This window comes from Anopheles cruzii, chromosome 2 (genome assembly GCF_943734635.1).
Source record: "Anopheles cruzii chromosome 2, idAnoCruzAS_RS32_06, whole genome shotgun sequence".
In the NCBI taxonomy this organism is placed as follows: Eukaryota; Metazoa; Arthropoda; class Insecta; order Diptera; family Culicidae; genus Anopheles; species Anopheles cruzii.
Window position 1 is genome coordinate 51,615,347 of NC_069144.1, and position 27,853 is coordinate 51,643,199.

Here is a 27,853-nt window from a genome sequence, read left to right on the forward strand (position 1 = left end):
CGGCTCGGTACCGGGGATCCGGTTGCCGTAGTGCGGGTGCGAGGATAATCAGCCGGCTCTCGCCGGGTTTTTGGGGGTTCCGAGTCACGGGATTGAGCCATAATGATGTGAAGTGTAATTAGCGGAAGCTGTTTAATTTTCCACCGCGTGAGCGCGAGTGCGTCGCGTGTGCGTAATGCGGCAAACTTTGGCAAACCGGAAGCGAAATTATCCTTTGAAAATCAAACTTTGCGTTTGGATCGTCGGTCGACTATCTTCGGCGAATTCCCGCAACCGGGTGCTCATCCTTGCAGCTTGAGAGTTGAGATGGAGATATAAAGCAACGGCGTCGGCCTCAAGTCTGGGGAGGACTTTAAAACTGGCTGAAAGCTTCAAATGTGTTTGACTGCGGTACTCAAACATCGCATTACTCTTGGCGGCCGCCTGTGTGTGAATCAGTATTCCAGGAAGCATTAAAATACATCGAAATATTCTTTTTACTGCGCCACAAAATCGTGGCGGAGTCGTTGCGCTTGCAATAGACTTTGGGGCGAGTGTGTTTGCGGAGCATAAAATACAATTGCTGCATAATTTGCACGGTTGTAATTGCACCAGAAGGCATCAATCTAATCGAAACAGTTCAACAGTCGCTCTGGGTGGCTCGTTGCATTAGTCGCCCGATGTTGGATCAATGTTACGCTCCTTGGGGCCGAAAAACTTGCAACGATAACGACATTTTGCAGCGTTTTATTTTACATTCATTTAAAGCTTCGTTTTGGGCGTAAGCTGCACCTACTTTCTGGCTTTTCCACTTCACAATGCTTATTGTATTGCAGCAGAAGCATCACGAACAGGCGGGAATTTAATTTGCACGGATTCCAAAAGCCAACAGAAGATAGTCGTGAAGCACGCAAAAAAATGGACGTTGCACGTTGAAACGCCCCCAGGGTAGGTGTGAAGAAAATCTTATTAATTTACACGAAATGGTGCACTATTTCGTGCTTCGTTTTGTTCGTTTAGTTGTGGCATTCCGGCCGGTTCCGTCCCTTAGACATCGGACGGTCCATCGGTGGTTGCTGGTGCGCTAGGCTGGCCCATTAGTGTGCAGTGTTCAGTTTGGCCGTAGGCTTTCCGTTGCACCGACTGCGTTGGCCACAGTCTAAACGTGTTGTCATCCCATCACCCCCAACCGATGGGTTCGGTCCGTTGGCTTATGGAGCGTTGCTACAAAAAAGGGAGCCGAGATTTGTCCATCGTTTACGGGGTCGGCCCCGGGGCCATAGGTACCGTAGCAACAAATAACGCACGGCACTGTCCCTGTCAAGGGATAAGGCAAATCGTAACGTATTAGAGTGGTTTAGATGCATTTGACTCGCCAGCACGCTGGGTTTTAGACATTTAAAAAACCGAGTATCCGGCAGCCGGGTCCGGGTACGCATCCGTGTAAAATAGCCAAGGCCCACCGGAGTTGACAGCGGTCGAAAGGAGATAGTTTTTCCGAGACAAGCCACACCTCACGGTGGGTGTCGGTGCGGGACGGGTGTCTGGTAAATATAAACACTCCGATTTTGCGGCCATCCGGCTCGATGCACCAAAAAAGCGAGGCAAACCCCGAATGAAAACGTATGAACGTCCCGTGGCTTAGGTGGCGCTCACCGGTCTGCAGCTGATTTTTAGATCCACAACCGAATGGGCATCCTGCTGGGAGGATGACTGCTGCTGCCCTACGGTGGGCCCGGGTTGTCGATGCGGTGCCTCGTCGGTGCTCCGGTATGTGAACGTTACGCATCGGTGTTCGGCTGGTTGGTGGATTATTTGTCTAGCAGTTAGTAAAAATCATCCCTACAGCCGAGCGTGTCCTTTGGTCTCTGGATGATAGAAATGAGAATTGACCGACCCGACAGGCGGTGTTCGTTTCGAGTGGGACAACTCGAACGGTTATTGAGGCAGCTCAGTGTCCTTGGTAAGGGTGGTGGGTGCAAAAAGGTCTGCAACTGTCGAACATCGGTACGTTGGCACAGACTATTCCGGGTTGCGTCCCGGTCAGCGTGCGTCCATTTCAATTTGCCCGTAAAGAAACACGTACACCCGGGACGGGTCGAATATTTTGCACTTCCCGCAGTCAGGTTGACATGGAGCGTCCTAAACCCGCCCCCGGTTCTATGAGGAGAAAATCAATTATATAGAAAGCTTGATGGATACTGTTCATTTTCTTAATACATGCAATAAACGTGATCGACTCACGTAGCGGTGGATGCTTTTCCTGGAGATCCGATTCAATTAGTTGTATTCATTTTTACAGCACAGCTTAATTGACTTTCGAATAGGATTTTCGTCAGCGAATTGGACACAATTCGTATCCTTTCGATTGAAGTCAAATGTTCGGTAAGTCGCGATACATTCTCGTACGTCAGCTCTAAACGAGCACGACAGCTACAATACTGTTTCCTTTAATCCCTACCATCGCTGGCCCACTCGGTTGGGTCGTAATACATTCTTCATTGCGCAAGGTCCTGTAACACGGGCGTTTGCACTACAGACAGGCACCTCCGGCGACCAGAATCCTTCGTTTCATTGTTTCACAGTGGAACGGTTCACGAAAGGTGTAATTTGTCTGTGGACCCCGTTGAATCACGTGGATCACGCTTCGCTCCGCGCCAACGACGGCCAACGGGACGAATAATCGTAATTTACTGTAAACACCCCGTTTTAGGCTAGAAGGACCTCAGCCATGCCAGCAGTGGTGACTGTCCTTTCTGCGCCGCTCGGTTAAAGATTTGGCCCGAAATTAGGAAATTCTACGGGACCGTGCGTAGTGGATGGATAGCCTGTCTTTGTTCAAAATATTGTGGTGCCAGAGTTTTATGGTCCGGCAACGATCGGAAGTTCGTGTGCCAAGGCTTACCTTACTTCCGGCGTAACCCGGAGACATGAGCCCGGTGCAACAAAAGGTAGCTCCGCATTCTGCAACCTGACTGATCTACGGCCCGTCCGATGTGCTGGATCCGTTCCTTACTGAACTTCGGGTCCGTCGAAATTCGTACCGTCATTTCTCAAGCTCACACTCTGGGGCTGCACCCAGACGGACCTACACGTGGCCGCTACCGCTAATGCGGTTGATATGGAGACCGTAAAAGGGGCAACTATGTGCCTCACACATTTCTGGATGGTGCACGGCTTGGTGCAGTTGTTTATGGCGGTTGAAGCCTATGCATCCGCCGCATCACCGGTACACCGGGTGCCATCTTCCTGGACCTGGACAGCACCTGAACCTGTTCTTCTGCGGACCAGCTTCTTCTGCGTTAATCGGCGGCTGCAGCCCGGGCATTTGCCACCGACTTCCGAGACGGAAGCATCTAATCCACATTTCATTCTAGCCCGACCCGGTGCCGCGACGAAGGGCTGGTTTTATGCGTCCCGTAGGGCCACACGGCCAGTGTCGTCGTCGTCGTCCTCGTCGGGGCCACGAAGATAGCGAGCGGGCTACCGGGTGGCTGCCCAAAAAAGAGGGGTGGCTGAATTAATTTCAGCCGATAAATCAACCGAAATGAGGCGTAGCTGGGCCGCGGTTGGGTGCGCGCCCCACGACGTGGCCACGCCGGGCCAGCGGGGACTGCCGGGAGTTTGGTTTCGAGAAACTGATCCGGGGCTATTATTCAATTATATAGAAGGCTTTTGCCGGGAGCCGGTGTCTCTTTAGCCGGAATCGTCCGCGTAATCCATCGGCAGGGGCTGGGGGCGTTTTAAGAGGAGGTGCATTAATTTCGCTCCCCGCCAAGGGCTGGAGAGATGGTTCGCTTCGACTCCACAGACACTGATTTGGTTAATCATTATCGCTGCTGGTCGCATTTCAAGCAAATATTAAGCCGCGTCGGCTTCGAAAGAAATTACACCGTTGACTGATTGAGCTCTATAAATCGTGTTCGATGGTGAAATTATTGCAAACTATGGAATACAAAATGCTTATGAGAATGCCGTTAACAATGCCACAGTTGTCGCTAAACCTGTTCTATAGCCAACATTAAAAGCATCGAAGGGTTAAATGAGTCGCCTCAAGGCAATTATAAAAGAACCCAGAAACTGTGAACAAACTTGAGTCACAGGACGCTGAGTCGTGATAACTTGGAGTTACTATAAATTATACTGTCGGAGAATACAATCGATTTTTGCCGATTCGTCGTTTAGAACTTTGATGAAGCTGACTGCTCGAGACTGAGCTGATAATCCTAGCCGACTGGGCCACGTGTTGGTGCGCAATCCAGGCCGCGTTTCCGTTGTCCTGATTGTCTGGCCCTGTTCAAACCTAAGCTTATCCGTTTACCCGTTTGCTAATCAATTCTTGACGGCCATCCTCACGACTCCAGAATGTCACGCAGTTCTTAAGCCCGCTTTCACGCAGACTATCTGATTGATTCGTGATTCGGTGCTGCGCTGCTTGCTTGCGGTCGGTAATTTTGTTGCACCTCTGGCCACCTGTGCCCGGGCTTTGCCCGGCCGAAGCCAGAAAGTCACCATCCGGCCCGACGGAGCAGCATTCCGTAGCAGCAGCATTTGATTGTGAGGTTGTGGCAAATGCAGCACTGGGCAAACATTTACAGAGAGTCCACTGTTGTCCACTATCTTCCTGCCGGTCACTGCCGATTCTTGCGTTCCGGGAGTCCGAGGATGTCCTTCGGTTCGTATTGATACAACACAGACGTCTGCTGCTGCGTGTGGCTGCCCGATAAGCGGGGAAATGACAGTACGCGCGGCCGGAAGGACTCGTACGGAGTGAACGGCACTAGAATCAACTCTATAATCGACTCCTCCTCGGGACGGAACCGAATACGGTAACGTAACGCAATTTGCACCGAACAGCGGTCTTTGTCATCGGCTTTTGGCGTCTTTGGAGAATCCTGGACCCATCCCCGGCGGACGGACAGGGCGTGTTGCTTCCGGATGCTGGTGCTGCATCAGCAGCAGCCAGCATTGACATCCGGTGGGGCAGATCGGCTCCTACACGGTGGGTGGCTGAAGAGGCTGATAGTTCTTAGATAATGGTGGTTGACCGCAAACATTGCATCGAACGCTAACCTCTGCTCTGGCGCTCGGCAAAACTGAAAGCACATCAGGGACATCAGGGTGGCGAGGATAATGTTTGATATGCAAATTTAAACACTGTTTTCTCGTGTCGCGCTCTTTCGCATCCCACCACCACCACCGCCGCCGCTGTGGAGCTATCGACAATCAGCTCATGTGTTGCTGGCACAGGAAGCCGTTGGCCGGCGGCCGGGAGTGTTATTTGACGTGGTAACTGACTTGCCGTGTGCTGTCAGGTCCATCCTACCGTCGCCGTTGGCCGATAACTCCGACTCCGGCCCGACCACTGGAAACGCTGCCGAAGGCGTTGCTGGGAAATATTGTGTACACAGGCACAGCCTCCGACATCTGGGAGGGCTTTCGGCTTCGAATCGAGCTAAACCCGGGCAACAGCCGGGGTCCGGGGTCGCCGTTGGCCGGTGCTGCTGATTAACAAGCAACGAGCAGAGATTAGCAGATCGTAAACGGTTGCCGGTGTGTAAGGTTACGTACTAAAGATTAACGAGCATTAGCGTGTGTAGTGATGGCGCAGATCCGGACGTCGAAGGTCGAATTATTTTCGAGTGATTCTCGATCGTTCTCAACGGGGCCCTCGGCCGTGCGAAGCCAGCCCTAATTGATTTGTGATTTTTTCTCATTTTCCACCACACGCACCCTCAGGGTGACGTTGTTGTGAAGATTGTTTTCTGGCTTTTCGCCACTCCGCCCCCCGGGGGGGAACCTCAACGCGGTTGTGGTGGGTTTGCTTCAGATGATGGTCATCGTGCCCGGGGCGCGCGCAGTTGAGGAGGACGCCAAGAAAAACAGAGACTAATTTACAAGACAACAGCGGCACGGAACACCACTTAGCCGCATTAAAAGTTTTCCTTCAGCTCGGTCCCAAGCTCGGCGTTCGCAGCAGCAAAAGCCCTATCGTCGGAGGCACCATTTTGTCTATGATTCAGCCTTTCTTCTTAATAATTCTTCACGAAACTGAGTGGCGCTCAATGACTCGGTGCTGGGAGGCAGAAGTGGCGGACCGCGGACGGCCGCAAAGGGATGGTGGAAGTCTGGTTTTTGCTGGCTTCACTCGCTGCCGCAGGAGCTGCGCGCTGGAAATAGTATAGGACCCGGGACTCGCCCGGACAAAAGGACCCCCAGGTGGTGACGGCTTTCCGTTTCGCCAGTGAGGTTAGCAACAGCCACGGAGGCACTGTGCGGTGTTTCTCCAAAAACTAGTCCCTCGGCGAGCTTACAGTAAACACGTCCTGTGATAGGTGGGAAAGTTCGCAGGAGGTTTCAATTCTCTCTGTCTCACTCACCATTCCTGCTGTGTATCGCTCGGCTTCCCACAAGCTGTAAGCCCCCCCCCGCCCGGGGGATGACCGACCAAGCGCGTGGGCTGAAGATAGCAGATCTCCGGCAGAGCCCTCGGCGTGGCTCGTCAAAATTTTACACATTAATTATTAGCGGCAGCTGCTTACATTATCGACGAAGCGTTGTGCGTTTCATCTACAGATGATTTTGGTTGTTAATTTACACACAAACCGACGACACACACACACACAGCCAGGCACCATTATTCATGGATCAGAAGGTCCTTGGGCGGGCTCTCAACAAACAAACAAACAAACAAACAGACAATTCTAGAAATTTCGCACCGATTCCTTCCAACGCCAAGGGCTTCGTACGCCAAGACCGGCGGGATTTGACGGTAAAAATTAAATTCCATTTAAATAAGCCTGTTGTCTGATACACACCGTCGAGGGAGCGAAGCAGTGCGCTGGTTTCCTTGTTTTTTCGCATCCGATTCGACCGACCCTGGGCCCGGGCTTTCTCGTGTGGGAAGGTGTCCTTTTCTAGTGGAGTTTATCTTTGTGATGGAACCGTGCTGATTTAAGACCAGCTTTGTTTGTCTTAATATTAGAGCTTTGGAAAGTGGGATCTCTGAGAGCGAGAGCGCAGGTTTTCCTATAGTCTTAGGAATGAAAATTGAATGTATTGACGTTCTCCGGTGTTGCTTCCTGCAAAGAAGAGTGAAACATTCTCTCCGCACAGTCGTCGATTACGTTCCTGCTATAACTGAATTAAACGAGATGGTTGTAAATTATGAAACCAGCAAAAATGGGTATCAAGACGACGAGACTATTGAAAAATCGATGAGTTGCTCTGAATGTGTCTCGAGCTTCAATAAAATGGTATAAAATATGCGATTCAATTTTAATTCCCACAATGTTAAATAATGCCTATAGCGATTGGAATTAGAGCGCATTAACACTGGTGCCAGAGCTTTCAAAAGGCTTACATCCTGCAATGTGTAGAATAATGGTATGAAAAATTACGGACATCGAAGAAACAAATTTTTGATCAGGGAAACGTAACGACATTTTATTGGACATCAGTTGTTTTTGATGGTCAGAATTCGGTTTCATGTAATGCAATATGGCCTTCATCGGAAAGAGATGCCTTATTTCAATTATGCTCTTGTGGTCATTATGACCGCTTGAGTTGTACTCACATTAGCATCAATGGATTCTAAGTAACGGAAATAACATCCTTCACCTTAACGTGGTAACGTTCAATGGGTAGATCCCAACGGCAGAAGTAACTTCGGAAAAAAATCTTTTCATAAAAATGTAATCGACTACGAAACCGATTTGGTGTTGTAGTGCGGTTACGATACCTGATTGCCCAATTCCCACTGGTGGCCGGCTGGTTGGTGAGCTGGTATTGAAACAATTTCTCCCGTAAAAGTGACATTCAGCCAGCTGATTTACCTTTGCCGCAGAATCCAACGAACCCCTGGCCGGGACGGGTAATCACATTAAACGCGCATTTTTCAAACCGCGGCCAACATCGCGCACCATTGCCACGGTGGCAGATGGTTTACGATAATTACGGTCGGTATTACGTTTTAATGATACTATTAGGCTATTTATTTCCCTGCCGGTACGGGATGGTCGGACGAACCGCACCGAGTCGGTTCATATGGGTCGTTTTCGGAGCTTGCGCGAAGAAGCTGCGGAAGGGTTTCGTTTCTTCGGATGATGAGCTATCTGAGGAAAATAAAATAGATTGTCCCGCTACACCGTTAACCCGCGGAACGAGCCGGTTTCTTCGCTTCAAGAGCCCGGTGTGCCCGCCTAATGATTGTTCTCCGGCTCGGCCGGCCGCTGGAGAAAACAAAACAAAAAAACCTCAATTTACGTTCCAACAATTGCATAGCCAGGGTCGGGCAAACGGGCTCAGGAGCCGCTTTTTCTTCATTTGCTCACATGAACTTTGGCGAACGCGTTTGAAAATTCGCCACAACGCCACCCGGATGAAGTTAAGCAAAAAAGGGGAATAGTCCGAAACCGGAAGGACAGTCGCAAAGCACAGGACGTGAATTCCGCCGACCGATAACGACTTCGTGGAATGATTTATTAAGAACCTCGTGGTTAGCTAACGGACAGCTTTGGCGTAGCGATTAAATACGCTTCCCCAGAGCGGCGCGGCCCGGCAGAGTTTTACCGTCCGCAAGATGCCGATGACTTCTTGGGTCGGCGGTGGACAAGTTGACCCAACTTCTTAAGCAGAACCCATGAAGCGCTTTTGCGTAATCGTTACTGGCTGACCGTTTTTTCCGGGATTGTCTTCATACGACGCTCCGGGAAGGGAAGCCGAAAAATGCTAAGATTGGCCCTTATTACTCCAAGGATTGGGGGGACAAGATTGGGGAGTACAATGGCCAACAAAAAAAAAAAACGGCCGATCCCAACCGACGGTTCGTTGGGTTTGAATCGAGAGAGGATTGTCACAACCTGCGATCCGTTCGATGGTTTGGGTCACCGGACTAAGCCACTAATGCGTGAGCTGTTGTCGTCTTTTTTTTTTTTTTTTTTTTGCTAGTATTTTATCTGCTCCGATAGATAGCTGAGGCTGGGACGACGATGGCCACGGTCTTTCGCAAAGAATTAAGCCGTTTTTTTGGTTTTGGGAAAGTTAAACAAATACTACCCATAAATCTTGAAAAGGTACTCGGGAAGTTTAGATTTTTTATCACAAATCGTGGTCGAAGAAGGGACAGCATAGTTGACGAATTTTTTTTTATTGTAATTTTGTTGAATTGAAATAAACGAAAATGTGGGAGTTGTTTATTAAAGCTTGATCCAGGAACGGTGATTATAACCAAGAAATGAAGACGGAAAAGTATGCTTTAGGCCAATTACTTCATTGGCATGCATCGTCGTTTATCTCGCACTTGATGCTTTGGAACTCCATTCGTTAGCGGCGCCCGTCTGCTACGAAACAGTCACGAAACTTACAGCCATTCCATCAGCAACTTTAGCGAGTTGATTTAATGTTTGATTTATACCAATAAACTTAATGCTGTATCCCGTGCAGGAAGTTAGCCGAAAAGTTAGACAGTTACTCGAGAGCCCTCTTACTTGATAATGGGAAAACTGGCGACGTGCAGTGTAATTGTCGCTCGGGAGGGGTTAGTGGTTGCGTAGGAGAAAAGTTTCGGCACACGCTTCAACACTGGGGCGCTGATAGGCGACTACCATGCACGGGTTGGTTCGCTGCGACCGAACTCGGAAGATCCAAGGCAGCTCCAAGAGCAACGCATTGCCCGCCCGGAGATGCATGTGACACCGAGGACGACCAGCGGGACCGCAATTCGCTGCCGAACAATAAAACTACTCTAAAACCTTGGCTGTGCTGGGTGCGATCGTTTCCATGTCGTCCGGAAAGAATCGAGTGACATCGAAACTTTATGCAATTACATAAACACACCACCATGAAGGCACCAGGCGACCAGGCTATGAGACTATGCTGCACCCCGGGTTTGGCTCGGTGCAGACAGTTTTATTATGTTGTCAAGCTTAACCACAAATGTTGGCGCAACTGTTGTCGGTGGTTTTGTTGCAGTTTGTCATGTGGCGCTCGGCCGAAAGATGCGCGTACGACGACGTACCGTAGCGATGTCAAGGTGCGCAGGGTTCGCTGCAAGAAAACCATTCATTTGCGCGTGGCTGCCGATGAGAAGACGAAACTGCAGGGAACGTAGTTTACGACACGAAGCCCATCTCATCAGGGCGCTCTGATCGATGCCGGCTGAAGTGTGTTGATCGATGGTAAAAAGCAGAACTTTTGAGAATGTACTTTCTTGGAAGTAGTTTACTCGTTGTTCAACATCTTGCTCCTCCACGGACTACGGTGGGTACGTTCTCCGTGCTACGCAATCCTTGCAAAATTTTGCTGTGTCGAACGCGTTGTCAACAAGTTGCGGTGTGAATTTTTAATGCTTACAAAACTTCGGTTGACAACGTGGCGAAAACATCATCAGTGGATTTGGTGTCCTTTTGGTTGGCATACCCCAGACGCAGCAACTGTTGCACTAAGATCCAGGTGCAGCAGATGAGTATTGACTACTATGCGACTACCGTTAATTACCGACGAATTCGAGATGATAGCTAGTAGTGGTTTATTTGATCTTCCCTTTGATATGATCATACTTTGATGACCGCCATGATTTTGATTGATGCGGTTTGCGACCATGATTTTAGTAAACCATTTAGACAACTTTGCGAAAGTCGATGTATATTCAGCTCAACGTTCCAAAATGTCTTATGCAGATAGATTTATTGGCTGCATGCATGCATGTTTTCAATATTAAGAATTCATCGATCGGTGGATTAGCTACCTAACGGTGATCAAGCGAAATGAAATCGCAGCATAATTGATCCTCAGTGGCACACCCCGTAGTTGGTTCCGTTTTTCAATAAATTTTGGTTGTCTCCATGTTTACCGTTTATCGCCATTCGATCGGATAATCGGAGGGCTTTATTGCAGTGTGTACCAGACGGCGCGGCGCATCGCTGGCGATTGCATTCTGGCCCGCGGTTGGTGCATCGGATTGCGTGGCCCGTATCGCCCGCTGCGCAAGTGATTGCGGTGGACTGCGGATCGATTTATGGCACCATCATCAATCATGGACCCGCGGACCCGCGGCTTCCGGAAGGCGGCTGGCACGCGCGGACCTCGATGTCTCGCCGGCGCTGCCGAGGCAGCGAAAAAGTCGATTGCATCGTGGTGCGGCAGTAGCTCACGCTTTTTGGCAGCGTGCCGAAGGTCACGCGCACTAACTGGCAGGCCCCGCCGAATGGCACGTGGATAAACAAAATAAGGATGTACAAAGAACCAAAGTCCCCACAAACTTCAACCCGGGGGGAAAACACGGGGAAAAAGTAAAACCTACAGCTCGGCGTGGTTTTGCGAAAGCAAAAAGGTTGCACCGCTAATTCATCAATCTTTTGCGAATGGTTCATAAATAACGAACTCCCCACGGAGCGGCGGTGCATCGGTGCACTGCACATCGGGGAGGATCGTAGCATCTATTTTTTCCGGCCACCAGTTTGTTTCACAAACGCTGCATCAAACCGAAAGTAAGCGCCATCAATCTTTCGGTTTCCGCGCCTGATTTGTTGGCGGATTTTTAATGATCTCGCCCGGTTTCGGTATTGAATGTTGCGAAATGGATGCGTCGGAAAGCAGGGCAAGAAGAATTATGTTGGATAAGAAAGTGATTGAAATAATGAAAAGCGCGCCAAGCGTTCTCGTCGAAACTCGTCATGATTTCGTTTTAATTATGTTTCTTTTATCACACAAATGTGCTTACTTTGATGCGTCGCCTGACAGCGCACTGCGCTGCTTAGCACAAGGCCCGAGATCTTTTTTCACCATTTGACCAGTTTGAATAACTATTAGCATCCCGGATAGCAAAGTGCTGTAGTGCAAAAACACTTAATTCGTTTTGCAATGAACCACGACTCGCTAAGGATCGGTAGCAAAACATTAGACGGCCCAGACGGAGAGCTGGAGTTTTTTGCCGACGTAAGTTTCGTTTCGCGAGTGACTCTCAAGTTTCCTGTGGCGGTGCATTGAAATGTTGATTACATTTGCATTGGCCATCGGCCATTTCTATTTTCATTAGGAGCCGCCTGTTTGCAGCTGTGCCTTAGCTTCTGCCACCATGAACGGCGAAAGCGCAACACAACATAATTACGGCGTGGCATCGTTGAAGTCGAAATTGTAAAATCATAGAATCGTTTCTTGCTCGATTCGTTCCACTTGCAGTGTGTTGTGCGAATGGAATTCAATAGAGGGCGCCAGATGAAATTTGCTTTATTTGAAAAGGAAATCCTTCATACGGTTGAAAGGACCGGGACGAGCTCATCACTCAAGTAGTAAGTAATAACGAAGGTAAGTGGAAACTGGAACAGGTTCTGACATCGGAGCCCGTTGGGTTACCCGTTACGCGAAAGACATCGACTGTAGCAACCCATTAATCATTAAATTCTGCAGTTACTTTAACGACGGGCGTTCTCGAAACCTACCATCATGGTTGCTTTATCCTCGCTGTCGTTAGAAGATTGCGCGCCGTGTCGGCGGGACGCTTTAGTCTCCCGTTATGCTTCCGGTTTTGTGAATTTATTTGTTTTCCTCGACCTCCATCGACAGTTTGACGCCATCTGGTGTCCGATCGAATCTGAAGGAGCGTAAATGGAGCGGGGAGTAAAAAACGCGGGGGGCTCCAGCCAGCGCATAACAGAGTGCTTTCGGGCTCGGTTCTTCGTAAGATCGATTGCTTGATCATCTGGAACCGGGTGCGTTGTGCAATTTGAAATTATAGGTTTTTTTTATTATCTTTCGAAGGTTATTAGATTTTCGGCAGTCTCTTCGGCGATCCGATTATCGGCGAACGCAACAGAATGGTGGGTGTATTCGCTTTTATTTCGTCAAATATGAAATTAGTGTCGTCCTTTTTGTGGAAGTAGCTTTAAAAAATGTACTCTTTCGGGTAGTCTAATAAATTATATTAATTCATTCAGTGTGACGCTTCTGCCGCATTCGGCGCCGATGATCGATTGGCGTTGATGGTGTTGAAAGGGCCATTCATTCGTTTATTGACGTGAATATTAAAGCATTAAACCCACAGCTAATGCTCGTAAATCACACACGGGAACGTTACATGTTACAAAGCGCTTCTTAAATTCTCTAATTGATGTTTCCGAAAGCAAAGTACCTTTAATAGCCTAATGGAGGGAACCGATAATCATTCCCTCAGATTACAAATGATGAGGAGTTTATTAGTCAATCAACAATTAACTCGAATGATAAAGTGGTGAATAGAAAACGTTCAAAATGTATAGTGAACTTTGATCGAACGTTATTAAAGTTTAAAAAGTAACAAAAACATGGATAACAATAGGATGTGACTGTGTGTATCGGATTTTATATTGGATCGTTATTCATTTATAGCTTCCATTCTGAGATAACTATTTTCTGTAAAGTCAAATAACGAACCAACGCGTTCAAACATTCACACGCAACAAGAATCCTCCCTGTCTGGCAAACTTTCGCGGTGTCAGCAGCATATCATAAGCAGCCCACAGTCGCCGCAGTGTTATGTGGCAACAGTGAGCCGATTTATGCTGACAGTGATGTATCCGATTTCAGCAGTTGCGGTGCTGGTCTGGGAAGCCGATGGAACCACCGAAACGATGCGCACCTTAGAGTTGTAAGGTGATTGTAAAACGAACCAACTTGCAGGCGAAACCAAGCACTTTACGTTCGGTAATTTTAAATCACCGTTAGAACCATCAACAAACAAAGGCCATCCCTGTGTTCGGCCATCACATCACTCATGAAGCATCGTTAAACGATCGACGCTAAGGCGAGATATGGTAATTGATGACAAGGAAAAAATCTCTCTAAAAATCGTTACCAAACATATTTGAACTAAATTTCAGCTTTCATTCCAACGCAAAGTAAAGAAACGAGCGCGTGCAGCACGAGCAGCGTACGGCGCATTTTAAACACGGCGACATGTGTTTAACATTCCTCGCCCTACAATATGGCAACCCACGCCACGCAACAAGTTGTGCCGCTGTGACGATGGAACGTGGAAAATGGGCAAAAAAATAACATCTAAAGACGAAAGTGTTGACGTGCGGTAAGTAGCGTACAAATTCGTACTCCACGTCAGCGGCAACAAGAGTGGGAACCGAAAACGATTAATCAGATGACGTGTCTCCCTGGTTGAAACAGAAAGTTGACTGAGGTGAGGGCGAACACACGGGGCAATCCCTGAGTTTGCCCTTGTGATCGGTTTTTCTCGCCCCACCAACAGACAACGGACTCGATGCTCGAGAAATTAAAGGGTTCAAAAGGGCAAAAGGCTCTCCGGAAAAGTTTGCCGGCCTTGATTGATGAGCCCTTGATGATGGACTAAGATTTTCGGTGAAACCATTTCTTCTTTGTGAGGAAGAAAAGTTTTAGCCACGCTTCGTCGCAAATACGTTGTAAAGAGCATATGTTTTACGTGCAACTTGCGGCATATTTGACCTCGTGGGTGGGCCGCCCTTCGGGAAGTTGTGCGATTGTTTTAGGTGTGTTAGACATTCACGTTTCTACCGGTTTAAAGCCCGAACTACATGCCCAACATCTATTGGGGTCGAACAAGCTACATTTGTGCTACGTTGAATTGTAGGCCAAGCAGAGGATCTTATGTTTAAGAATATGTGCAATAAAAAGAAGTTTTATTGATGCTCTCAGCCGCACTAGTGGCAGCAGCGAGCCATAAAACTAACCTCACCAATCCGGCGGCCCTTGAGAGGAAGCCACAGGGACCTCAAGAGTGGGGTGAGCACAGAAAAAAGATACGAACGTCCTTAACGACAGGAAACGGTTCATTCAAAGAACTGCAGCAGTGTGCCATCAGAACCCCGGGAACTATGTACACTATCCGTGTATGGTTCGGCCAAGACGTTGGGCGGTATTGGTAAGTTCTCGGTCGCTTCGGGCGGTGTCAAGCCCGTGCCGGGGCGGCCTCTGGCAACACGCGTCGTACGCCGGCGGACGGACGGTTGTACAAATTATGGGTAAACCCCGAACGGAACGGAAGCCAATGATGCAATTTATGGCCTTCTTAAAAGCGGCCACTAAAATGGGCTGCTTCCGCATCGGCCACGGCACTCCGAACCGGGGGGCCCGTCATCATTGAGGTCGTTTGGCAGAAAACACTTCCGATGGGTGGTGGCGATATTTGATCTAGTGGAAGCCATTTAATGTCCCACCATTCCGCAGTCGGGTCGTTTGCAGGTTTTCGCCTCTCAGTTTCGCCTCCGTTTATCCGACGAGCGGACCGACGACGGCACGACTAAGTGTTCGGGGACACTTTCTGGGGACAGGACAGGCGAACCGAATGCCGGCATTCGCGCGGCATATGTCCCCGGCTGAGTGGCAAACAGTAATTTATGGCTCCATCAAACCGGCAAGCGAACATTTATCGATGGCCTGCGGATCCGAGTCCGGGGCATCGCACGGACTCCGCACGCCACCGCCTGTGACGAAGATGTTCCGGAGCCGGCCGGCACGGCGGCTCGCGGCCTAATTCCTTATTTTCGGTACCCGAGCGGGGGCCACCAGGTTTAGCTAAATTTATTTTCTTTATTAATTTTTGCTCACCACGAATAGTGCACCAGTCAAGCTCAGAAGTGGTCAAGGCTCCACAACACTTTACTGACAGCTTTATCGAAGGCCTTTCACGACGTGTCCGGATGTTTGCCGGGCACAGTTAATGCACTTTCAAGTGCAAGTGATTCCTTTCTGGGAAAAGTATCGTTCGGGAAGATGGTCCCTGGACGGTACGGGATTTCTTTCTCTAGTATGGGGCCTGGACTTCAATGACATTCTTCTCGAAGGTGTGTAAATAGCAGTCTATCTCCTACTTCTTGCTATTTGTCTCACATTGTTCGGCTGGTATGTCTTGCTGCGTTTGAACGATCTCTGTGTGACACTTTATTCCAGAGAATTTTAAGAAGTTGCCATTCAAGCTGCATGCAATACTTGATTTTTTGAAATAATTATTCCAAATTAGACCAGATTAGTAGACGAATGAAACGCTAATCGTTCAGATTTAGTTACTGAACAAGTAAATCTGCGGTAGATGGTGCAGCAAGTCCCCTAAGTGTACGTACAATCTGTAAAGTCTATCGGTTACTACACATTTGGTACCATTCCCGTTAGGCAAATGAGCGAACCCGGGGGTTACCCCGGGCAACTCCACGGCCGCCCAGGATGTAGGCGCACGTGCAAAACGTATAATGTAGGGCTTATCATAACAATTTAATTTCGTGATATTAAAAACAAAAGTAATGACACTTTTTTCACTCGCCGTCACATTCGTTGTCTCGCCGTCTCCTAATCCCGAGCACCTCCGTTTCTGGTTTCTTCACTGTTTTTCTTGTGCCCGGCTTGTGCTTGATATCGCACGTGGTGGCCTCGAGAGCTGGGGTGTGCTGCTGCGCGAAAATTCGTTTGGGACGTGGGAAAAAAAACCGGAGACCCACATTACATACCGCGTTCCCGAGTGTGTGCGAGTTTGCCAGAAGCGCGCGCTCTCCGCCCAATTACTCGAAATTGAATTCATCGCTCGCCGTTGCCGTCGTTGCCGCCGGCGCCGGCGCCGACGACGCTAAAGTGCCTGGTAGCGGTGAAACATTTTCTCGAATGTGCCACGTGTGCCATCCGCCGGGCGCCCGGCGTAGGTGCCCTTAATCCGGGGCACGGCACGGCCGGGTATGCGCCGTCTGCCACTTGAAATATGATAAATTTCATCGTTATCGATCGTTTTGCGACATTTTTTGCCAGCGTCAAGGACGTTTGTGTGGTAGACAAGCTTAAAACATACCTACAACGATACCCCGTAACGCTGACGTGGCATTAAAGGTGCAATATAAACATTGTCCTGTATCATCAGCATGTTTTAATGTTTCTTAACCAGGACGTAAACAAAGCTTCAGACTCGTGTCGCTAGCTCTGCAGCCACACGCTTCTATACGCGATCCCAGAGGGCATGGCTGAGGGCCAAAAAGGAACCCAGTATTCAAGTGGTTCCGGCGCAACCAAGGATTAAGTTTTGGCCGCCTAGAATGGAGTGTGGTTTTGCTATAAATTAAAGAAGAAAAGAGCTTCAGCTAAGCAGCCTTTCCCTGGTGCTTCCGGGAGGTTGCCGACCGGTAGTTTCGGGAACTGCCGCTCAGGGTGCTCGGGGTGGGTTTGGTTACAAATTGTATTTCCTGCGCTGGCCGCTGGCGTTGGCCACGAGTCGTTAGTCGTTGGTCCGTGTGCTCGAGTCCATCGATTAGCCAGCAGTGGCCGCGTCTTACGCGCGTTTGCCGCCCGAGACGCCGTTGCATAAATTGACTCGCTTGCTCCTTTTTCCGGACGGTCCGGGGCCCGTCTCAGGGGTCTCGGGCTGGTCGACGACTGGTGACGATAAATGGCATCATCGGGAGACTACTGGGCGCCTTCTTCGGTTCGGTGCGACTCGTTGGCGATTATTTAACGGCTGAGAAGGTCCCAAATCCTGCGGCGAATGATTCGGCAATCAAACGGAAGGGATTCGGGTGCCGGAGAGCTGCCGTGTCCCAGCGGGCACCGGTCGGACCGGGCAGGGTCACAGCGAAATCAAATAAATATATTTTCACTTCATGCAAGTGCTTCATGCATGATCGCATCGCCCGGGCAGAGAGAGAGAGAGCGCCCGCATGGCGTTGGCATTCCAATCTTGCCACCACGGCCACCGACACCACCGTCGACGTGTACGTTGGCACGTATGTGGCTATCCTTTTTCTCTTTTCCCCCCCCCGCTAGGGGGCCAAATCGTTTTCCGGCAAGCCTCGCGCGACCGACAGCCGATTCGCCGATCGATCGGCTTTTGGGCCATCGGTGCGAAAGGATTGCCCTCCGGTAATGTCGTTTCCTGTTCCTGGCACTCCGGGAAATCGGGAAAACCGATCGAAAACCCCGCATCCCGCGCCCACGGGGCTTTCCCGGGCGCTCCTGTCAATTGCTTCGATTGCCTTTCGGTAATAATATTTATGCAACATATTTTTGCCAGCTGGATTGTAATATTATGCTTCATTAAGTTTTATTCTCCCGCACCCTTCCGTCGCTGACACACCCCCCGGCGACCCGGTCGAGCCAGTGAGTGGTTGATGACAGGTTTTCCGGATTGCGCCGGGCCCCGGTTCAAGGAACGCTCGAGTAGCTTGTTTTTTTTTTTATTGCAAGGAAGTGTTGGCATGCTCGACGACGGTTGTACAGCATGAAGCATGAAACCCGCGACCGCGGCCAACGATGGGAAGAAGGCCAATCGATTCTGCGGTTGACGCGTGAATATTCGCGGGGTAGCCATCCGTCCTTCCCACTCAGCACGGCGGGACACGGCATGTTGAAATCGAGAACGTGAATTTGCGAAACCGACAAAAAGTAACCACGCGAGTCTGCTTTCGAGAGGTCTCTGCCGCTGCTCACCGGAGTGTGGCCGTCCGGAAGGTTCTCAATTGTCAAATGGCAAGGAAAGCTCGTTGGCAAGGAATTTTCAGCCCCTCCTCCCCCCGCCGACACCAACGTTTGACTCGAACGAGCACCGGGCCGGGCCGTGTTGTTTGGATGTCACCACTCATCGCATCGGCGCAAACAAATCGCAGCATAAACTGCGAGTGTCAATGCGAGTCGACTCGGTGCTGGCGGGAGGCTTCTTATTCACTTACCGGAGCAGAGCTGCTCGATCGAGCGGATCGTTACGTTTGGTTCCGCTTGCTGATTGTCATTTGCCAAGTGTACGTCGATTTGTTTATAATTTCGTTTGCTAACTGCTGGGTGATTGTAACACATAATAAATGTCTGTAAGCCGGCAAAGACGCGTTACAAAAATTGACGCAGACTTAGGAATGTGTCGGCATGATTTAAACAGCAGCAATCCGTCCCGTCCTTAAACTTTTCTAACCTAGATGTCTGTTCTGTCACACCACGACAGCGACAGAAGGATCGCCTTTGAGCACCGATAATTGGCTGCTGGACCGTCGAGCGACGTCGGCATCTGACCGGTTTTAAACGGCCCTCATAATGGGCGCGCAATTGAGTGTTTCGAGCCCATTTACGCTCATCAATTTCGGGTTCGAATTGCTGAGCCGAGGCTGTACCGTGCCACAATTATACCATCGAAGATGCGTGTCAAAAGTGGTCCGAACGCAAAAGGTTTCCGAACGCCTCCGGACAGCAGGGTAGCCCGCGAAGAGGATGCTGTTATGTCAATCCCGGGCACCGGAGAAGCCTCATCAGCGGCCTCAGCTTAGCTCTGCGGGTGGATGCGTAATTTAGGGCCCATCGGTTCGGGTGCAACCGTCGGTCACGAGTCGGTCGTTGGATTTGCATTGCTGGCCACCGGAGCGAACGACTAGTAGACCGTAAGATCCCGCGTAATGCTGACGTTGTTCAGCATAATTTCGCCTCGGCCTCACACGTAGTGCCTCGCAATTTGCATAACGTTTCGTTAATTGATGGTTGAAGCGGCGTTGGAGTGAAGCACTAGCACGTTTGGCTTGAGTTTGAAGTTTTCAGAAGCAAACGTTCCATAACCGTCCACGAGTAGGTTTGCAGTAAGTAGTACAAAATTATATGCATATTGTAAATTGAAGCGACCGAGATTCGAACGGTATTCGAATCGCATTTCGAAAAGTTATTTTATAAACTTTACCAAACAAACTCAATCACATCTAATTCATTGACTTCGGAAAGAGTTTCTTTTTTTGGTATTTTCGATACTGCGGAGGACACTCGATGCAATCACATACTTGGGCCGGATTTAGATTAACCTCACTGGTGTTCTGCGTGGTCTGCGTGCGAATGTTTAATTTCCATTCGGCTATCGGGCGCAGAGTTACGGGCGCCAACCAGCAGTTCGCAAATCTTCATCGGGTACCGGGGCACGTGGAGCTTACCTTGGCTAATTGAATTTCCGCTCAGCCCACTGGCGGCCGACATCGACGACGGTGGCTGTAATCTGTCCTCCATCTCGCGCAACCGCGACGTCAGGCTCTGGGTGTGCAGGAACAGGAACAGCGTGCACGAGATTGCAATCAGTGCAACGAATTCGGCGTATCTGTGAAGAAAGGCAAGCAGAAAAAACCGGGTTTGGATAGGAACGGTGACAAGAGAGCGCGAGATAAATTTAGTCAAATCTAGTTAAGTTGTGGTGCGGTGCAGCATCATGTGGCGCATGAGGAGCCTTTCCGATCCCTCGATCCCTCTTGGTGGGTGCCGCCTCTGGAGCACCATGAGCTACGCGCTATAGATTGACGCCGGGAATAACTACACCGAAACCATACGCTAATGGCAGTAATGGGATGGAAAAACTAATAATCCTCTGCACTCCACGCGAAGCGTTGCAGCCTGGAGCCTGTGATTACACGAAAGGGCGCGACAAACAACCGGTAAGCGAACCTGGGGGGGGAGATCCTTGCCTATGATGGCAATGATGTTGATGGGCATGATGGAGTGTAATTCTCGAGCGACGGAGTTTGTCGGTGTGATGATTCCGTGGCACTTTCGAGTCCTTCGAGACACGCTGGGTAAGGGCTGAGCTTTTTTGCGCTGACTCCTGTCATGTTTATGGTGACTTTTATGCGTGTTGCTATGGCAGCCCCGTGCAGGGTTCTGATTCAATCAAGTTCACAGTTTACTCAGCTGCGTTCGATTTAAATTGTACGATTCGATTCCTAGCGACTCATTGTATGACTCAATGATTGTAGTTTTCAGCTACAACTGCACTCGATTTCCAATTCCATCTTATTTCGATTTCGGGATAAGGACTTAGGTACATTGCGGGCAGCCTTCACCTAAACAGTCTAATTGAATTAGATTGCCGTTAGCACGGTGAAGGGAATTTGTTTGCCTTAGGATTCGCCGCTTCCCGAAAGGCGAAAGGCGCTGACATTTATCACCGCCACACCGGAGGCACACAAAGTAACCGCTCGACGTTGATGATGATGTTCGCATCCGTCACGATCGAAAAGACACATTTTCTAACGCCTTTCGGCGGCGTCCCCGTGTAGCGATCATCCAAAATGGCAAAGTGGTCGCAATTACAGCGACAAACCGGCGCCAAACGCCAAAATGTGTCAGCCACGCGTCATCGATCGTCGGCGTGTGACGGGAGGCCCTGACTTTCACTTTCACACTGGCTGTGGGGGAGCTCGAGCCGCGAGGTCAATGTGTTGGAGGGCTCCTCGACCGGAGCGTTAGAAGTGTAATCTTTCAGTCGGCCACCCCCGAGTGGTTCGAAGGGTCCTTTCGAATCCTGATCCTCCCGAATGGACGTGGATTGCGATGAGCGCCGGGTGACTAACGCGCGCCACCCGCTGCTGTCATGCCATGGTGTAACGGTTCGGGGACCGTTCACCGCTCCTTGACTTAAACGATGCACATGGAGCGTAAGTCAAGGTTGCCCCAGTTTAACGGAGCCCCTTTTTCGCCGATCGCGTCAGTTCGCCAGTAAGCCGAGCATCTTCAGCGCAACACGAGCAGGGCTCAGGGCGACTCAGGTCTGATGCTCGTGGGAAGTGCACGCCAGCAGACGGCTCGGTGCCGAGACAATCCTCGGCGCGCTCGGGATGGCACGGGAAAACCTTGAACGACGTTCCCAGGGCACGCGACGGGCTGTAAACGGCGGTCCGTGGCGCTGTAGTGGACCCGAGACCCGAGTGGACATCGTGCGATCTAAGGCAGTTAATTGAATTCCAAGCATTTATCTGAAAGTGATGAAACAGCCCGTCATGAGATCGGGGCCGAAACGGGTTCACGGTCACACTCGGTCCGCTGAATGGCTTCACTTTCGTGTCGCCGCCCAGCAGTTGCGCGAAAGAGTGTATCCATATTCAATTTGAAGTGCTGTATTTTTTAAGTTTAATCGGCCTTTCAGGAGTTTAGTAATGTCTGGATTAGGTCTGCATATAATGGCAGACAGAAGTAAATTAAAATTGTGATGTGGGCCGATTGAAGTTTTCTATTACGTTATTGTGTTTTACCGGGGCCGAAAACCCTTTTGCTACGGTCTGTTTGCCCAATTGGGCCCGTAATGGATCAATTCATTCACTGGCCTCGCAGACTCCAACACACACTCTTGCTGTGTGTGTGTGTGTGTATGTTTATTTGTAACATGATGGTAAAACATCGTAGGCACGCGCTTCTTGGATCTCCGCAGGCGGAGATCTAATCGCGGGCGGGCAAGGGCGACCAGCTACACAATGCGCACGACGGAGGCGTCATGTCGTCGTTCGACCCCACAATGGGCCAGACAGCAGACGGCCAACACCGCCAGCAGGCGCAGACTCCCACCATCTCCCCCCCTGCGGGCAAAACGGATCTAATCTGATCGGAAACGATCTGCGGGGCCCGATCGGAGCATAAATAAACCGCCCGCCGGCCGAGCACGACCGCGCAACATGCACAACCGTTAATTGGTGCAACCGTAGCAGAGCACACGGGCAGATGCTGGTTTTAGCAGCATAAATAGGCCTGTAATTTGCCATTACCGTTAAGCGGCACGGCGTGTCGGCGCGATGTTATGTTTGCACCGCCGGCTGCTTCGCCCCGGCACCGGGGTTTTTGTGTGTTTTGCCTTGTTTTTTCTTCTTGCGACTATTGTTTATTGACGCAGCCGTGGGCTGCGGATGTGGAAGCATTTTCTTACATGCTTCGGACAGCATCGGGCGCGCGCGTAATGAAGTGCTGGTGTTACAACTCAATCCACGGTTCGGACTGGGGTTTTGTGGAGTGGACCCGATTTTTGCTGATTATTATTTTATCGCTCATCGCTACCCACTACAAACCAACCGATGTCCTGTTCGATTTATGCTCGGCTATGTTTTGTTTCGATTTCGATAGCTTTCACTGGCCGCACATCCTGACTGCCTAAAACTCTAAGCTCCGGACCGGCGGTTGATGTGTGAAAAGTATGCGCTCCAAAGCGTTCGGCTTATGGGCAAAAATTTTGTAGCCAAAAACATAAAACCTTAGACGCCCGGCGGGAACCGGCAAATGTTGCACCATTCAGCGTCCACACCGGGAGAGCATTATAAGCTGACTTCCGAAAGTTTTTGAACTGAACAACATTTAAGCCGTGATGGTACGCCACGCGGCAAGCGTGGAGTGACCGGCGGTCAGACGAGTAACGGTCACGGAGCAACTTTTTGCTTCGAGGACGAGCTCAAACTTGGCCTCTTTTAATTATTTTTAAGCCGCTTTGGTATCGGAAAAGTTCGGCGCGACGGTTCGATTGACGAACTTGCAGGGCGAACAAACAAGTTTTCCATAGTTTTTGTTCGGATTGCTGGCGCAACGAAGAAGAGGTCTCGCGTTCGTTGTGTCCGTCCGTTAGGTAGTATTTACCTGAAAAACAATAAAAATATGCATTGAAAACTAAACCACGAGGGTGCCAGATTCGGGGAGGAAACTCTCGCCAGCCAAGCCGGCCGATTAAGTAACGCCCGGCTAATGCAATGTAACTACTTAACGAACAGGTTAAAAGTTTGACGCGCTCCGATGGCGCCGGGCGACTCGCCGGGATAAACGGTTTTCGCGTCGGGCGCTACCCCCCCAGAAGGGCGTCCGTCTGAATCACGCTCCAGTTACAGTTGGAGCAATAATTAACAAAGTTCCGGGACGAAAAAGTTTCCTTAGCGGCGCTTCACTTTACTGTCGCTCTCTCGCTTTGCCGGCCCTTTGCCCTTCGGGGAAGCCTGGAGACAGTTCAGTCGAGGGTTGCACGGGGCGTCACGCAACTACCGACTTCTTCACGCTGCCCGCGAGGCGAGCGAAAGGAAAACTATTAAGGGTTGCAATTGAGTTGTCATCTCACAGCGCTCGGTCGCCCGCCAGCAGCAGCAGCAGGATAAGAGAGCGTAACAACAAACGATGATATCTAGTACTCGCTGGGCGGAGTGGTGCAATGTGATGCAAGTGCCCAGGTGACGCCACGAGGAACGTGCGAAAAAGTCCCCTGGCGCCATGCGGTGCGAAAGAGAGAGAGAGAAAGTGGGAGTGACTGTCCTTCGCGAGAATCCTTTCCAACGTTTCCAACGTCCAAAGCCAAAGCGGAACGTGCCGTGGCCGAAAGGTGAGCCCATAAGCAGTTGCTACCGGTTGCGTCAGTGTTGCAGTCATAATTTTAATGAACTATGAACTTCGCCAGATGCTCATTTGGGAGTGGATGGCTCCAGCTCCGCGTCCGGGGGTCGGGGGGGCACCTGCATCTACCGAAGAGCTCCCGTTGGAGGTACCGTACCGTAACATCCCACTATCCTGCCCAAACATTGCGCTTAAAGAGGTATGCCGTGCAGTTGCTCCATTCCTTCCAAGTGGGAGTCCTGTGCGGACCTGTCCCTGGGAGTTTGCTTCGGGCGAAATGGGATACTTTTTACGCGCCAGGTGTGAGACAGCTAGGTAACTCCAGTGCCGTACGCCAGAAAGTTACACATCGGACGTTCCGTGTTGCGGATCGTGTCTGACTCAGTGGGTCATAAAAATCGTCAACCAAGCAAGCGTTGGTTGCATGCGTGTAGCCTGGCAACGCCGTCGTAGCTCCCGTCGTTTGCAGATGCACCTTTGCACTTGGCAAATCACGGCCACCAGTGGTTGACAGGGTCCGTTGCATGGTTGTGCCTGCAGGCGACCCTTAAATGAATTAGTTTGAATTAAAATGCGCACCGGAAACGCTCATATGTGTTCGCCGTTATTACAGAGAAAGAGATAGAGATAGAGCCTTACATGAATCTGTTTGATGTTGTTTTTTACATGCGGCTTGATAACGGCGAGCAGACTTGTGGAGGATTGTGGCAACCGGGGAAGCGGGATTCAATATAAAGAAGGTTGCCGCTGAGTAGTGGCGAATGTACCAAGTCCAAAAGAGTGAAATTGGATTTTTTTTTCAAAGAAATCACATGTTTATTGCATTGAAATGAAACATTCTGTTTTACTCAAAGTATGTGCCATCGCTAGCTACACATTTTTCCCGTCTCTCTGGTGGATTCGTGGATGCCACGCCGAAAGAATTGTTCGTTTTTTGAAGTAAAACAATTAGACATTCAATTTTTGATCCAAATTGATCAGTTGTTGTCAGTAGCAATCTGAATTGACGGTTTCACAAGGTTTTAGGAGCAGTTTTCTCGGACTGACCAATGATTTTTTTCGTTTTAGGATTCTCAAAATGAATTCACTTTCCATGCCCAATGACCATCTGATGTAGAAATGACTATGGATAGTATTATGCATATGGATATGCCCCTACTTACTTCTGGCCAACGTTTGTAGCTTTGAAAAGAACAACAATTAAAGTTGTTAGTAACAAAACACATAGAGGAACGTTTTAATTGGGGATCCGTTGTAACATAGTGTCAGAGTGTGAATTTGCCTCCACTTTGAGCCATTTTTACTCAATACCACAATGCCATTTATGCGTTTTCTTTAATTAGTTTATTACAATTCTATTGTGCGTGCCCGAGGTTACAAATATTTAGAACACAATGTGTTTGATGTGTTCCTCTAAATAATTGCTTGGTCTATGGAAACCTTCGAACACTTTTCTGACAGTGTTATTAAGCGTTATTAGCCTCTTGGATTTTCTCACCCTTGCACGGAGGCAAAAGGCATCGCCGTACCTGTGGTGGCTCACCTCCACCCAGATTGGTGGCCGGTCGCTCTGGGATTGTGGGTTTTATTGCTTTCAATTTGACTGGGTTTGAAAGTAAATTTCCCAAACCGAAAAAGATGTTTGGCCGCTGCTGCCTTGGTTTATCATTGTGCCGACAGACGCCGGTGAATGATAACTTGGTCCACCGCAAGCCACCGTGTTTCCCAAGTGGCTGGGACGAACAAAACTCTTAACAACGGCGACGGAATTGCTTTGTGGTTGTATTTTTTTCGCGGCCAACCACGCGCAGCGCGAAGGCGGAAAAGCTGCCGGGAAATGAATGGGTTTGGGCCTGTGGAGAGCCGGCGCTGGGAAGTTGTCCTGGAGTCGGAGAGCCTATGCAGCTGACCAATTATCAGCTCGCGAAGGTCAGTGCGACTCCAAGCTGCTGCTGGGGCCAACAGGATCCGGTGGGTGCGCCTTCCCACCACAAAAATTCCACCATCCCGCAGCTGGAAACAAGATGAATGCAATCGAAAAAATAAACCCTCCAAACATGATAACGACGCACCACAATTAAAGGCAAACATGGTTGTGGTTCTGTGTGAACGTGCCGACGGTACCACAAGAGCACTCGGCCAATGGAGAACTTGGCCGGACTGGGGCAATCACAGGGTGCCGCTGGCTTGTAAATGTGTTTACTCGTGTTCGATTTTGCTTAAATGTTTTTGTTCAATTGCTATGCTGCACTTTTTCGCTATTCATGTTCGCGACTGCAGTTGCTGGGATTTTTGTTGCAGAGCAACAATTACTGCAGTGAACGCATTTCGTTTCAGTCGGCAATTTTATGCACATCCTGGAGAATATTTTGAAAGCATTAAATCATATTGCTTTGAAAGGTAAGGTTGGTAATAAATTTATGGAATAAATTGAAGTATTTTGTGTTGTTTTGCATTTTTTGGAATTTGTTTGAAGTGTTGAATTTTTGACTATTGTATTGCGTAGTATTCAAACAAGGATTTTCTATAAACTCCAAAAGTGAGAAAATTTAAATCAATCTATTTGCAAAGACTTGGGCAGGATCCTTCGTGCCATTGTCTCATTTTTCATATAACGTTTGTCAGCCATTCTCAGCAGCGCCCTCTTTCGATAGCATAAGCGTCTACAGATAAGCGACGGAGCCGTTACGAACTGTTTGCAGACGAAACGCAGGACCCACCCAAAGTTGAGCATTCTTTTATCATGCTAATGCACAGCAAATTAAACGAACGCCGGCCGCGAACGAAGGGGATCTATCTAAATGGCTCCGATGTACGGCCGGAGCGCTTCGATTCAATTCTGGGAGGCGGCCAGAGAAGACAGTTCCCATTACAGTGCACTACGTCACTAACGCCTTTCCTGGTGGTTCATCTTTGTGTTTTGATTTCTGGAAAAAACCAAGACGTCCAAATGTAGTCGTCGAGTGGAAGTACTTGTACTCGCCGCAATCATTAGCGTTGAGCCCTCTTTCGGCCGTTGTCGGCCAGCCGGATTGTTAAAACAGCCTCAGAACATCCTCTACCAGAAGCAACTGGCAATGCGCGGTGACGACTTGTCCACGAAGACACCAGCTGTCAATGGGCGTCTCCATTATGGGCGCTATTCTGCTGGTGTAGGTAAATTTCGTAAAGTCAATTTCGGCTTCCTTAGGTAATCCACCCGAAGCCCTGAGTGGGGGGAAGGGCACCAGGTTCAGGTTGTGGGGTCAGGGGAAACCAACTGCGATTTGCATTCGTTGAAACTGACACCAATTGGGGGAAGACCGGACCGGCCGCTCGTACGCACCCGGCATTCCAATTAAACTTTGAAATTGTGTTGTTTAATTTCATTATCTTGATTTTAAGTCCAGTCCAGGCAAAGTTGTGATTCTTCAGCACGGGTCGCTGTCCACGGACCCGCGCCTACCGGGAGGGAGATCCGTTGTCTTGCGGCTCGGGCTCGGGAAGTTTCTCGCCTTCACGGATTCGAATTGTCGGCCGAACCCGAAGCGTAGGTTGTTTGATAAGTAGGTTTCCGGTTTCCCGGAGACAGTTTTGCGCCCCGTAACCGTTTTTACCGCGAGAACCAGGACCCACAATCGTACTTGGGGTCGCGCCGAGTTTAGGGCATCATATGCATTCAGGCGAAGCTTCGTTGCGAAAGCACTCTGCCGGTCCATGGGCCACTCGTTCCAGGACCTCCTGCCGGAACGGTGGTTCTCGGTCGGAGGGTCGCGGCTCAGTTGGATGACAGATTTTAATGAGTTTGGCTTTG

The 27,853-nt window shown here is 49.7% G+C and overlaps 1 protein-coding gene across 1 annotated transcript in view; it reads right to left on the reverse strand.

Annotated features, from left to right (window-relative positions):
* LOC128277587 (heparan sulfate 2-O-sulfotransferase pipe) overlaps positions 1-27,853 on the reverse strand; it is a 98,705-nt gene that overhangs the window by 13,460 nt on the left and 57,392 nt on the right. The window contains exon 2 of the mRNA XM_053016068.1: positions 19,875-20,035. Within this exon, the coding sequence (XP_052872028.1) occupies positions 19,875-20,035 (161 nt within the window). The remainder of the gene's footprint in view (positions 1-19,874; positions 20,036-27,853) is intronic.